The sequence below is a fragment of the Sander lucioperca genome, chromosome 3 (assembly GCF_008315115.2).
Source record: "Sander lucioperca isolate FBNREF2018 chromosome 3, SLUC_FBN_1.2, whole genome shotgun sequence".
Lineage (NCBI taxonomy): Eukaryota > Metazoa > Chordata > Actinopteri > Perciformes > Percidae > Sander > Sander lucioperca.
The window spans coordinates 14,531,526-14,544,622 of NC_050175.1; the positions used below are offsets into that span (position 1 = coordinate 14,531,526).

The 13,097-nt window shown below is 40.3% G+C and overlaps 1 protein-coding gene across 3 annotated transcripts in view; it reads right to left on the reverse strand.

Moving 5' to 3' along the window:
- tln2a (talin 2a) overlaps positions 1-13,097 on the reverse strand; it is a 101,485-nt gene that overhangs the window by 31,294 nt on the left and 57,094 nt on the right. For all 3 annotated transcript variants that reach the window (XM_035999335.1, XM_035999336.1, XM_031314279.2), the window contains 9 exons: positions 12,848-13,056; positions 11,860-11,958; positions 10,482-10,649; positions 9,432-9,566; positions 8,409-8,568; positions 6,166-6,332; positions 2,089-2,217; positions 440-553; positions 136-249 (listed from right to left, as the gene is read on the reverse strand). In XM_035999335.1, the coding sequence (XP_035855228.1) occupies positions 136-249; positions 440-553; positions 2,089-2,217; positions 6,166-6,332; positions 8,409-8,568; positions 9,432-9,566; positions 10,482-10,649; positions 11,860-11,958; positions 12,848-13,056 (1,295 nt within the window). The remainder of the gene's footprint in view (positions 1-135; positions 250-439; positions 554-2,088; positions 2,218-6,165; positions 6,333-8,408; positions 8,569-9,431; positions 9,567-10,481; positions 10,650-11,859; positions 11,959-12,847; positions 13,057-13,097) is intronic.

Sequence of the window (13,097 nt, forward strand, 5' to 3'; positions counted from 1 at the left end):
GCCTGGTTCCTAATGTAGGACTGAAGTTACTCAATGTGAGTATGTGGGTATAAAGTTTTAACAATCTCCTCTCCAACGAAGGTGAGAAATGGAAAGGCCATAGTGTGTGTGTGTGTGTGTGTGTGTGTACTGCACCTGTAAGAAGTTCTGGCTGGCAATGATGAGTGCTAGTTGTGCACTGAGGTCCTCTGGTTTGGCCTGACTGCTGCGCACCCCCTGGACAAGTTGTGGGATGTGGTCTGCCACTGCCTACACACACACACACACACACACACACACACAATCACCAAGCAAGTCATTCGTATGAACACAATACAAACAGAAAGGATATGAAAGAAAAATTTGTACAAAGTAAACTATTTTAATACTTCACAAAAGTAGGAAAAATGGAACAAAGCAAAAAAGTAAATGGCACCATTCTGCCAGCATTGATCCTCACCTTACAGCTCTGCACCAGCTGCTGGTGAACGGCAGTGTTCTTGTTGGAGGCGGCAGCATTTTGAGCAGCAGCGATGGTCTGTGTGGCCGCAGCAGCAGCTTGCTTGGCAGCATTCTAAGGAATATACAGACCCATAAAAACATCCACATGTAAAATATGGTTCAACGGTAGCTCTCCTCCTGTCTCTGCATCAGCCTATCCTCAGTGTCCATTTAAAGCAGGGGTGGCCAACCAGTTAGGTATAAAGAGCCACAAAAAAAACCGCACCATAGCAAAAAGCCACACAACACAGGCACATCCACACTACAACAGCAACAGTGTCTTCCAGATCTGATGACAGTAATAATACATAGCAGTTTTCATAGTTTTTTTTCTCACTTAGATTGACTCAGTGGGAAACCTGACAGTCTTTGTTATCCACAGTCCTTTTCAGGTCTTGCTTGAACTCGGTTGTGGCCTCTCGAAGCAACTCTCTCAATCATTTGTCACTAAAGGGGCTTTCTAACAGTCGGATTCAGCAGTGAAAGGGTTAACGAGGAAGGTGATCTGTGGCCGCTGTTTTTCCTCAGGTTGCAGAATCTGTCCTCAAAACTCTGCTGCATTATTTTCTATTTTTAAATAACTGGCAAATGTATTGGCAGTATTGGCAGATGCATTCAAATGTGTTTTTTTTACTTATCTGAAATACTGTATGTTTCAGAAAAGTTAAAAACAACAATCAACCAATGACACAGCCCCCAGCCACACAGTAAGAGCCTCACAGGAGCAGGCAAAGAGCCACATACGGCTCAAGAGCCACAGGTTCGCCATCCCTGATTTAAAGCAAAGACTTCTAAGGTCACATATGTGCTTTTAAATTCTCCTGTCAGGTGGTATAAGGGACTTACAATTACGGTCCTGATGTTTTTCTAAATGGGTTCGTGTTTCCTTACATTTTCAAAATTTATATCCACAAGATGATAAGCTGAAAGCATCTCTGTCAATCTGGCTGCATCCATACATTGTTAAACAATAGCAAATTGTAGTGCAATTGAGTTTAAATACAGCATAAATAAAAGTCTGTTCCATACAATTTCAAGTGCATTTCTACAACTCATTTTCATGAAGTAAAATGCGCATAAAACGGCACATCGTAACAAACTATAAAAGGTTAAGGGACTTGTTAAGCATGTACAGCATTTAACAAATGCAGCAAAATTCATAAACCCTGGTAATGAGTTGAATATTTTAGTTTCAAGTTAAATTGAGCCGTGAATCAAATAACCTCGAGGCAAATGAGCCCCTTTCGATCTATTTTGATGATAGATTACTCCTTTCCCTATTTCAGGACATTTTAAAAAGAGTAACAACAAATCTAAATCTGTATAAAAAAAAACTTTTAAAAACCCTGACATTTTAATGCTGAAAGACGTGCTGCTGAAATCAACATCTAATACTCGCTGATGTTTGGTACTAAGGGATGCCTCCACTTGGTGCTTTAGAGATGGTGATTTGGTATCCTAATACTAGGTGCTTTAGAGATGGTGACATTTAGGATTAGACTTGATGTTAATGTCATGTTTTATTGTAAATATTATTAGATTCCTTTTCCTAAAAGAGCCATTTCTCTTGGGACAAAGTGTGGTAAAGGTTGAGCCGGCATCACTGACCTCCAGTCTGTTAATCAGTTTCTTCTTAATGGCATTCTGAGCAGCAGCATTGGTGGCCACGCGTAGTCCCTCCGCAGCCTCCCTCAGTCTTTGCTGCTGGTCCTCGTTCTCTGGGTACGCTGCCGCGCCCTGAGAGAACACACACACACACACACACACACACACACACACACACACACACACACACACACACACACACACACACACACACACACACACACACACACACACACACACACACACACACACACACACACACACACAGGATGAGAAAACACGATACAACTTTATTGTCAGCCAAGGCTGAAATTCTTTGTGCATCCCTGGGTGGCTCGCATAGAAAAAGGAGGACATACACATACATACAAACATACACGAGATCAACAACAACAACAGACATACATGAAACATTACCTCAAATGACATAAACTTCCAAATAGGAAAAACAAAGAAAACATGTATAACAACAGAAAATGACATAAACATAAACATACACACAGACAATGTCTTGGAGACGTATATCCCTAAAGTAAGTATTGCACTAGATTTAATGTAGCTGGTTTAACAATAGGATAGATTGATGTATGAAAGAGTTTTTAAGTCTGATGCGATTAAAAGAATGAACTCTAAAGCGTCTGTTTGAAGGCAGAAGCTGATATTCACTGTGCAAGACGTGAAGAGTCATTTGAAATATTTCTGGCCTGTCTAAGCATACTATTATTATGAGCCTCCTGAAAGGAGTGTGCTACAGGTAGTCCTATAATCTTTGAACAAATTTTAATCTGATTGAATAGCTTTGTTTTATTTTTAACTGATAGGCTACTTAGCCAAGCAGTACTACAGTAGAGCATGATACTCTGAATTACTGATGTGAAAAACAAAGAAATAATTTGGCTACTAGCTCCAAAAATAAGATGGTGTTAAGGGTGGGACAACAAAAAAAAATGGCTGAATGATCTGTTCACAATACTTCCTGACTTTCTACAACCTTAAAGGAACACGCCGACTTATTGGGAAGGCGAAGCACTGCTACTTCTGCTACTTGGGCGGAGTGATTTGCTTGCAGCACCTGAGAAGCCCCGTGGTGAACAGCAGAGAGTAGCAGTGCTTCGCCTTTCTGAGAATATAGTTCCCAGTTTGTATACGGTTAGAAGATGGCTGTGTCTCATGTGACTATACAAATCACAACATGTAAATAGGAAATTGTTGGTATTATTTTGTCACTTATTGGGAGCAGTAGGCTAGTTGGAACCGGTTACCTCCAGGATCTGTGCTAAGCGAGGCTAGCGGTGGGTGCATCAGACAGCGTTACAACACGCACGGAGATGAGAAGGGTATGTATGGACTTATCTAACTCTGGGGGATATGGTGAATAAGCTAAAGTCCCAATAAGTCGGAGTGTTCCTTTAAAAAGCCATTCTGAATGACATGTGAGACCAGCAGCAGACACAAACGCCATCAGCACACACATCATCTTCATCTTCCAGTCAGTGTAGACAGACCTTTGACAATTTAATATATTTAAATCACTGCACTTAAACTCAGCTGCAGCTCGTCTTCATCACGTCTTTGTTGATGGCTAAATGTCAAGAGATGCTATTTATATTAAGAAACAGCTCTTTTTTTATCTTCCTGTTTTTGAATCCAGCAGTGCAAGTTAACTGGGTTCAGTGGAGACACCTCTGTGTCTCCTGCTGTGGGAGAGAAAGCTAAGCCTGCTGCCATTAGGTTAATTAACTGGGAACTCGATAGTTTCACCTGCAGCCACACAGAGATGCAAGTGTGTGTGCGCTACTGAAAACCTGTGCCATTAAGGTAATGTTTAACCCCACAGATGGCAGAAGTCACCACAGACACGGATAGCACTATGAACAAGGCAGAAAACAGAAGAAAAAATGGGTAGAAAAGGTTTTGTTTCAACATTTGACTTTGCATTAAATCACTGTAAAATGATGTTCATGAACAGCTTCAAATCGGTGTTTCCAGCTGTTATCTTTCTCTTGGCAACTGCTGACACCATTTAAATTGAACAACCAATTTGCATAATTATTTTAAAAAGTGCTGATTTACAGAGGAAGTCGTTTTCGAAAAGCAAGGTCTGTTCTACAGCGATACAATACACGTACAATAAGTGTCTCGCTAAATCAAATCATTACCTGACATGGGCTTTAAAAAAACGAGTATAAAACACAGTCAGCCGTAAAACATGCAGGCCAAAAACTAAACTGCACAAGCTCAATCAATCAGTTACCAAGGCAACGGCTGGCTGAGGTCTCAGCCTCCACTGACACAGATATATGTACAGCTGTGACAGTGATAAGTCTGGCATCAAACTGGACCATCAAACCAGCTGGAGGGCGTCTTTTCATTTTCATGGAGTGGAGAGTTATTAATATCAGTGTGTGATTCTGCAGACAGATAATGAGACTGATGTTGAAAGATAGCAGAAAAATAGTTTGGATAGAGGAAGATGGGATGAGAGGCAAATCTAAGCTTGCCCTTCAGCAATCTGTGAAGAAAGAGTTTGATGTCCTTTTACTCTTAATCATGTTATGCTGGAACCTTGAGGTGTCAGAAGAACAGGAGCAGAAATTTAAACGCTGGATGCATTTTAATATTTCAACCCTATAATTTTGTAATTATTTGATAATTAATTTTGTACCCAGATGTCGTCATAGGCTAACTCCTGGCCATTGCTGTTTAACTGCACTTCCAAAAACATTGCTATTAAACCAAAGGATTAGACGAGCTGTGTATAAATGTGTCCTAAACAGGATAGTGTAGTTCCAATTGATTAAAACTGTCTACTACCATGTTAACACAGATATTCAATATGGTGCATAGTGCAAAGTAGTAGTTATTTTATTTGATCATTTTAAAAGTTAAATGCAACAACTTAAGAGTTTTTGAGATTAAAGAGAGAAGAGATTAATTCTTTGACAATTGAAGAACCAAAACCAAAGAATCAGAGCGGCATTAAACCCAGGCCAAACAAGCACATTTTATTTGTTGTCTGAAAGGGAAATCTAAGATACATCCTGGCTGGAGCTGCTACACAGATAACAAATATTTGAATAATTAAAGCACACAAGGTGTTTTAACTGGGATGAGAACACAATTTCTAATTCACAACTAAGATCTCTATATTCAGACAAATCTAATTAGAATGTAAAAATTCTACAAACCCATAAAACCGGTCAATAATTCAATGTCTGTATGACTATGTTGGTAGATGTTGACTTTAACCATTGGAAACACACACACACACACACACACACACACACACACACACACACGATACTGCAATTTCGATTTTAGGCGTGATTGGTTTGTCCTTCACAAAAAGGTACAAACATCTTCAAACATGAAGACAATCAATCATTCAGCTCTTAAGTTGCAGTGGCTTCAGTTCATCTGCAAACCAACATTAAAGCAACACTAAAGCACTTTTCCCGCTTCGGTCCCCCTACAGGTTGGAAGTGGAATTGTCCATTATGTCTCATTCGAACTACAGATCCGCTACCCGATCTGGCAAACTTGCATAATGTAATGTAATGGACAATTCCTCTTCCAACCTGTAGGGGGACCGAAGCTGGAAAAGTTCTCTAGTGTTGCTTTAATGCAATTTTACATTCAAATAAACACTCTGAATGAATGATAAACACTCATTATGAGTTATCAACCAAATCCACTCTGTAATTATAGCTTTAAAATAGCATCAACTACAAAAACATTTCTCTCTCTTAGGGCCTCTGGCTCAGTTTCTTTCCCCTCCGCTGTCATTAAAAAGGTCACCCTTGCATGTACAAGCGAATTAAACCCAGCCCTGTAGATTCTCATCTGGTCTTAAGAAATGCCAATATGATTAAAAAACGAAACTTTTCCCAAGAAGATCTACCCCAAATATTTCTTTGGGTGGACTGTTTGGGGGAATTATGCATTGACTAAAGCTTGTTTCACAGTAGCTTCTTAGTTCAGTAAATGTACTGCTTTTTGTGCAGCATGCAGTTTAATTTAAAATTCCAACGAAATAAACACAATAAATATGAAATGCTTTGTGTCTCCCACGTTGCTTACCTTTGCTGCCTCCACCATCCTTGCCGTAGCATCAGCCAGCAATTTGGCAGCTGCCAGCAACTTCTTAGAGTTGTCAACATCCACCTCGGCCTCAGCGTCAGACCTCATGGCATTCACCAGGTCGGAGGTGGCCTGAGCCAGCACCCGAGCCTGACGAACCATCTCTCCTGAGACGCCATTACAGAGGACAGGGGGAGTGTAGGGGCGAGGGGAAGGGGAGAGGGAGATGAGTGGATTAGGATGAGTCATACTAATAAGAGAATGGGTGTGTTAACACAGTAATGTTTTAATTAAACTGCACAGCTTTATCCTTATGCTGGTAATCCTCTTGAGGTATTTTTGAAAAAAAATCCCATCTTCATTTCTTGAACCACTTAATGCAATAATAATCAAATTGCTTGACAATTGCTTTCACTCACAAGTTAGGCATAATGTTGCAATGCTGGCACATTTTAGTGGAGCAGATAAATATTTCAACAAACTGCACTGATTTTTAATTTGACGCCATTACATTTTCTGTGAGTTTTTCAGCAAGAGAAACTGGAAGCTTATTTGTTCAAATGATTGATAGTAAGTTGACTCATTGTGTGACTGTTTGAAGTCGTACACAATAGTGAGCTTTTAAACATAAAGTTCAACGTCAGCATTATAAAAAAAAAAAAAGCACCTGGTGGGTGAAAACAACATACAAAAGAAACAAACATCTTTCACTGTGGTTGAATCTCTTGCACAGTTGTACTGCTCTCCCTGATCAGATGTGTATAATGTGTTAACACCTGTGGGTGACTTGTGAAGACACAATTAGATGCAACCTTCCACCAGCCTTGGTGTTTTTGATTCCCTCTGAAAATATTCTTAGAATCAGACTAATGAGAAAAGACAAAAGGGATAAGAAAAGGATTGCTGTCTATATTGTCTCTGTCAAAGCAGACCTGGCACACCACACAAGCTATTTGGTGATGTGAATGCATCAGCTGATCTGCCAACACTCCACTACAGAACGATTCACTCGGTTTCTTTTTTCAGGTGTGACTTAACCTGACATATTTGACAGCGGTTCAAAGGTGGTATTCTCCAACCAGCTGTGTGCATTCAGGCCTCAGCGGAACAAACAGCAATCCTACTCGTCTATCAAGCCAATCAATTCGCTAAGCTGACCGCTGGCCCGGGATATTCTCTGTCAATCTCTTTCTATCCATCTGTCTTTCTCTGCTGTCAGACTTGCTAACAACACTGTCAGCTTTTCTCTGTGGCTTCACCAGGGCTGACAGCGGCCCTTTCAAACCCAACAACACGCCAGTCTCTGAGGAGGAGATGGCATGAAGCACAAACCAATAGAGTAAGACATCTACACAGAAAGCAGAAACTTTCTAGAGCTGTGAAAAAGCTAGTTTTATAGATGAGAGTATAAATATATATAATAACGTGCTTTTTCATCACTTATTTAAACCTAGATATTACAATATTATATAATTAAGACACATTTTAGACTGAATTTCAAAGCATGCCAGGAGGCAAAATTGTGCAGTATTTATTTGGAAACTCGTTGATGGGTTGCATTAAGTAGCATGTCAGGGCAGGCTGGTTTTGAGGTGAGTATCAGGCAGATTCAGGTTTAAATTAAAACGATGAGCTGATGATGGCTCCAGGTAAAAATGTAAGGGTTTTCCAAAGTGATAACTTATAAGGGGGCATGAATATCTGTACCAAAATGTCATGGCAATCCACCCAATAGTTGTTAAGACATTTCACTCTAAACTCAGAGGAAAAAGTCAGAAGTCAGAGGATAAAAGTCATTAGGGTTCATCCTCTGGGAACCATGAATGTCTGTACAAAATATCATGGCAATCCATACAATAGTTTTAGCGACATTTCAGTCTGGACCAAAATGATGGACTGACCGAGCAACTGCTAGCATGGATCATTAAAACTAAAACCTCACTGAAAGTAGCTGGCTGTGGGTTGTACTCCCCTGCTAACGACGGCTTAAACCATGATTGCTTTTCTAATCAAAAATTAATTTTCAGTTTAAGGGGAATTAATTAACCTTGTCCTTAACCTAAATGCCGTACATCATTACTTAATCAAAAACAAAAGAGCATTCATTTTAACATGTTGGCCTTTTTCTGTATTTTATAGCTTTTGAAAACAAGTCTCCAACATGGCTGGATGTGGATGCACAATTACGATTCCTTCATTTTCTCAGCTTTTCATCTCCAAACAGTATCCTCTTTTGGACTCACCTGCGTCTCCCATGGAGCTGAAGATATTCTCAGTGACGGTCATGATGGTGTCTGTGGCCTGGTCATAGCGCCCGATAGGCTCTCCCCTTGAGGTGTACTGTCGAACATGCTGCAGGAGATCTCCCAGAGCCTGACTCACCACGCTGGCTGCTGCGCTCACCTTTAACATGGGAGATACACATCGTCAACATTAGTGCTATGTTTCTTCTTCCTAAGGTGCATTATTCCCTGCTTTTTATTCCATCAGGCTGGGGTGAAGAGCACTGACTCATTATCTTCATTGCTTATTAAAGGTGCCCTGCCACATGTATTTCATTACTTTGTGGTAATGTCTGAAGTTCTACCATGGACTCTGTAAATTGTTTTGTTGAAAAAATGCCTTGGTTACCTTGTTTCAAGCCATTCTAGTGTGGTATAGAAAGCCTGCAGGAAGACTCAGCTCAATTTGTGCCAGTTCTCATTAATATTCAACGAGCTAAGCTGCTTGACTCTGATTGGCTAACAGCTAGCCAATGAGAGCCTGGCTATCAGCATCCTTAACCCAGCGCAACTGGGTGAGCTCATGAATAGTAATGAGCTCAGGCAACACCATGTCAGACTGACCAGCTTTTGTAATTGGCCTGATTTCTCCACTCATTTCTTTTCAGTGGCTCGAGCTGACAGAGGAGGTAGCAGTTCATTTTCACATTCACGACACAACACAAACAAATATGGACCTAACATATTTAAAAAAAAATACAAGTAAAACGGTTTTGTGTGGCAGGGCACCTTTAAGCCAGGTGTTAGTACACAAACTGAATACCCTGAATAAAAAAAAAAAACTCCAGTGTGGTTTAAATGGAAAGAAAGTTTGAGAACCAGTATTCTAGGAAATCCCTTCATTCATACTCATTTGTTGCTAATTTGTGTTTTTCTGGGTCAAACTTGTGATATAACTTGTTATTTTCTGAGACAAAACAAAAAATTATAAATGAAATGATAAGAGTTCAGTGCACCGAAGGTCTATACATGAATCAAGCTGACCTGTTTGAGGAGCTCGCCATCTTCTGTGGCTGAGAGGCAGGCCTGGACGCAGCTTTCCACTGAGCGGTCCACCAGCTTTCCAGCTTCAATTAACTGCTCCTGGCAAACCGGTGAACTAATGGTGGGACTCACCACCTACAACAACAAGGTGAAAAGAGTACAAATAATAAATAATGGTGAAGGAGGAAAGGACATAAAGGAGACAAAGTGAAAAAAAACAACTATTTCATCACCAGTGTGAAAAAGAGAAAAACAATGGCATCCTATGGTGCAAAAGTTATCAATATGTATACATATACAGTTTAAATAACTAAACGGTAAAAAAAAGGAAAGAGAAATAATATACAAAATGATCTCCATCTAACTTCCCTAATATGACTAGAACATAATCGCAAACATTTTAAATGGGAGAAAACCCACTCCTATAGTCTTTACATAATTAAATCACATTTCACAGAGGAAACTGAAAAAGGAGAAGAAAAAATAAACGATTTGAAAGGGATTCAGAAGATGGTTCTCATCACATTGCCATGCAGAGAGGTGAGGATTTGTTTAGTAAATGCAGCTATTCTGACTGGGAGCCATGAGGGCATTTAAACTAATTAGCATGTGGGTTGTACAATTAAAGACGTGAAAATATGATGTGGGCACAGGGTATGTAACGGTGCCTTGGTGCATCCTGATATATTCACTCTGCTATTTCTTTTTTTTTAGCTGCAGATCAATTGGAGTTTATTTAAGTATTTGAGGAATATTTACCAAACCTCAATACACGGTCTACTTATGAGAGAAGACGGAACAGCAAATGGGGAAATATTGTCATGCACTCAACCAAATAGATTTAACAACAGCTTCCCAATTGACACCGCGGTGGAAGTGTTAATATTCAAATCTCAGACAGATCTGACATAGTAAATGGGAAAACATTACTCCACCTACCATTTGCATAATATCCAGCGAATTTACTTTTTGTGACTTGAGCGCATATTATACAAATACTGATGTGATGCGAGTCATTTAGTACAATGAGACTCAAAGATATTCTTGTACCTTGGCACATGCCACCAGCTGGGAGGTGGACAGGGCACACTGGGTGGCAGCAGCAATGACCCGGTTTTGAAGCACGGTGTCCTCTGCAACCTGGGCCACGTTCTTGGCCTTCAGCACTAACATGGCTGCAGCGTTGGCCACTGCTTTGGCCAGATTCATCAGGATGTCCTACAACAACGGGTGGCAAAGTTGAAAATCTCATCAGAAACATTATATCCCTGCACAGTCTGTCCATTCACATTTTTTTTATCTCATTCTCATAAACAGATGTAGATAAAAGTTAAAGAAATATTTATTATAGCTCTATGTCATAGGATGGTGTCTGTAGTTGTGTGTAATTGTGCTAAAACAAAGGGGATGATGGAACCTAAGAAACATTCCACAGAAATAGGACATCCAATCCGATCGCATTTAGTTTTTGACAGGAAAATTAACAATGGTGTTTCCTTATTGTACATTATGTACTTGGCTATATACATCTCATTAAAGGCCAGCATCAACAATCCAACTAAAAAACACACACCTTTCCCCACTGCACATCAGTGGTGGAATGTAACTAAGTACAGTACTCAAGTACTGTACTTAAGTACAAATTTGAGGTTCTACTCCGCTACATTTCAGAGAGAAATATTGTACATTTTACTCCACTACATTACTCTGACACCTTTAGTTAAAGTTACTTTACAAATTAAGATTTCTGCACACAAAACACATGTAGTTTATAAAATATGATGTGTTATTATAAATTAAACTACCCAACAACATATAGGCCTTCAAGTCCAGCTGAAATGATTAGCAGATTAAACACTTAGTTGATGGACAGAACTGTTTTGATCGTTTCTGGTTTCTAAAATGTGAGGATTGTTTTCTGCATTGAGTAATTTTACTTTTAATACCTTAAGTACATTTTCCTGATGATACTTACATACTTTTACTTAAGTAACATTTTTAATGCAGGACTTTTACTTGTAACAGAGTATTTTTACAGTGTGGTATTAGTGTATTGACTTAAGTAAAGGCTCTGAATACTTCTTCCACCACTGTTGCGCATACGTACAACTCATCATTGCTGAAATACACTCCAACGCGTGGTGACAGGTTGTGAGAAAAGTTGTGCTGATTTTAACTTATAACCTCGGCAAACATTGTATTACAATAACAATCGGGATTCAGCCAAGTATGAGCTACACGAAAGAAAAACACAAGCTTGACAGCTAGAATAGCTTTCAATTCAAACAAAAACACCTAGCTAAAATACTCCCTCCATATTCCCCTGGTTACAATGTGTTTCTAATTAACTGAGTTCCTAAGGACTGTGAATGTTACACAGATTGTGGTGATGAAATGATGATGATAAATGGACGGGGTGCAGCTTTACCTGGAACCTTTCGTCTGCCTCGTTCTCTCCAATCTGGCGCAGGAGGTCTCCACTGGCCTGGCCAATGCTGCCTGCTGCTGTCAGCACAGTCTGTCTGGGCTGCACACACAACACACACACACACACACACACACACACACACACACACACACACACACACACACACACACACACACCCCATCAGGATGTGAAACTGCATTTGGACGCCTGGTTGGCAATGGCATCATCTTGCATCTTGAGATATAGCTTCTAAGTAAACTGTAATGTGTTTTATTGTGCTGTATTCTGCATCTACAAACAGCATCAGTGCCATGTATGTACTGCACACTGCTTAACACATTGTTGGTTATTTAAACACAAAGTGAAATACAGCAACAGTAAGACAAAAGAGAGTTACCGCTATCTAACAGCCCACACCTCTTCGTCTAACTACCCTACAGGCTTTAAGATATCTTTCCAACTACTCTACAATCATAATGCACGAGCGCATAAAGCTCAGGGTTGTCCCAAAGCTAGACAGACCTGTGCATTATGCAGATTACCAGCCAACACCTGTACAGTACATTAACTTCTGAATGATACTTCCACAACAAAACAACAGCAAACTCTTAATAGAGAACATTACAGTGAGAACATTACAGTCCTGCAACCCAAAGAAGATGGAGACTACATTAGCACAAAGTGTTCTTTACAGAGTTTTTAAGCAAGTTTTGTTTCCATAAAGGCACAAAATGCCTGCCATTCAGCCTAGCCTCAGTCGGATGTCTTTATTAAGACCGACCTGAACAAGTCAGTAAGCTGAAGCCGGCCAGCAGCCGCAAGAGGAGCAGAAGAGACACTGCGTTATTATGAAAAGATGATACATTGTCTCAGAGTGGAGCTGCTCTCTGGCAAATTTGATTAACATTTTAGGTTGTCAATTTGGATTTTAAAAAAAACTTTCAAGACATGGTATCATTATCTCAGGGTTTGGGGTCCCTTTGCTCACCTCTCCAGAAGCTGGCTCCACAGCCTTCAGCAGGTCAGACACGGCCCCTGCTAGTGTCCTGGCGGCCCTCATCAGGTCATTACCTCCGCCAACATCGTCCTCCATCAGAGCAGCTAGCAGCTTCACACCCTTTGACATTTCTGTCAGGTTGGAAGAGATGGTTGTGATGGCGCAGCCCACGGCGGTGTAGTCTGTGTCAGTCGGATCGCCTAAATACGAGGAGAGGGGACAGAATAACAAGGGCCATTAG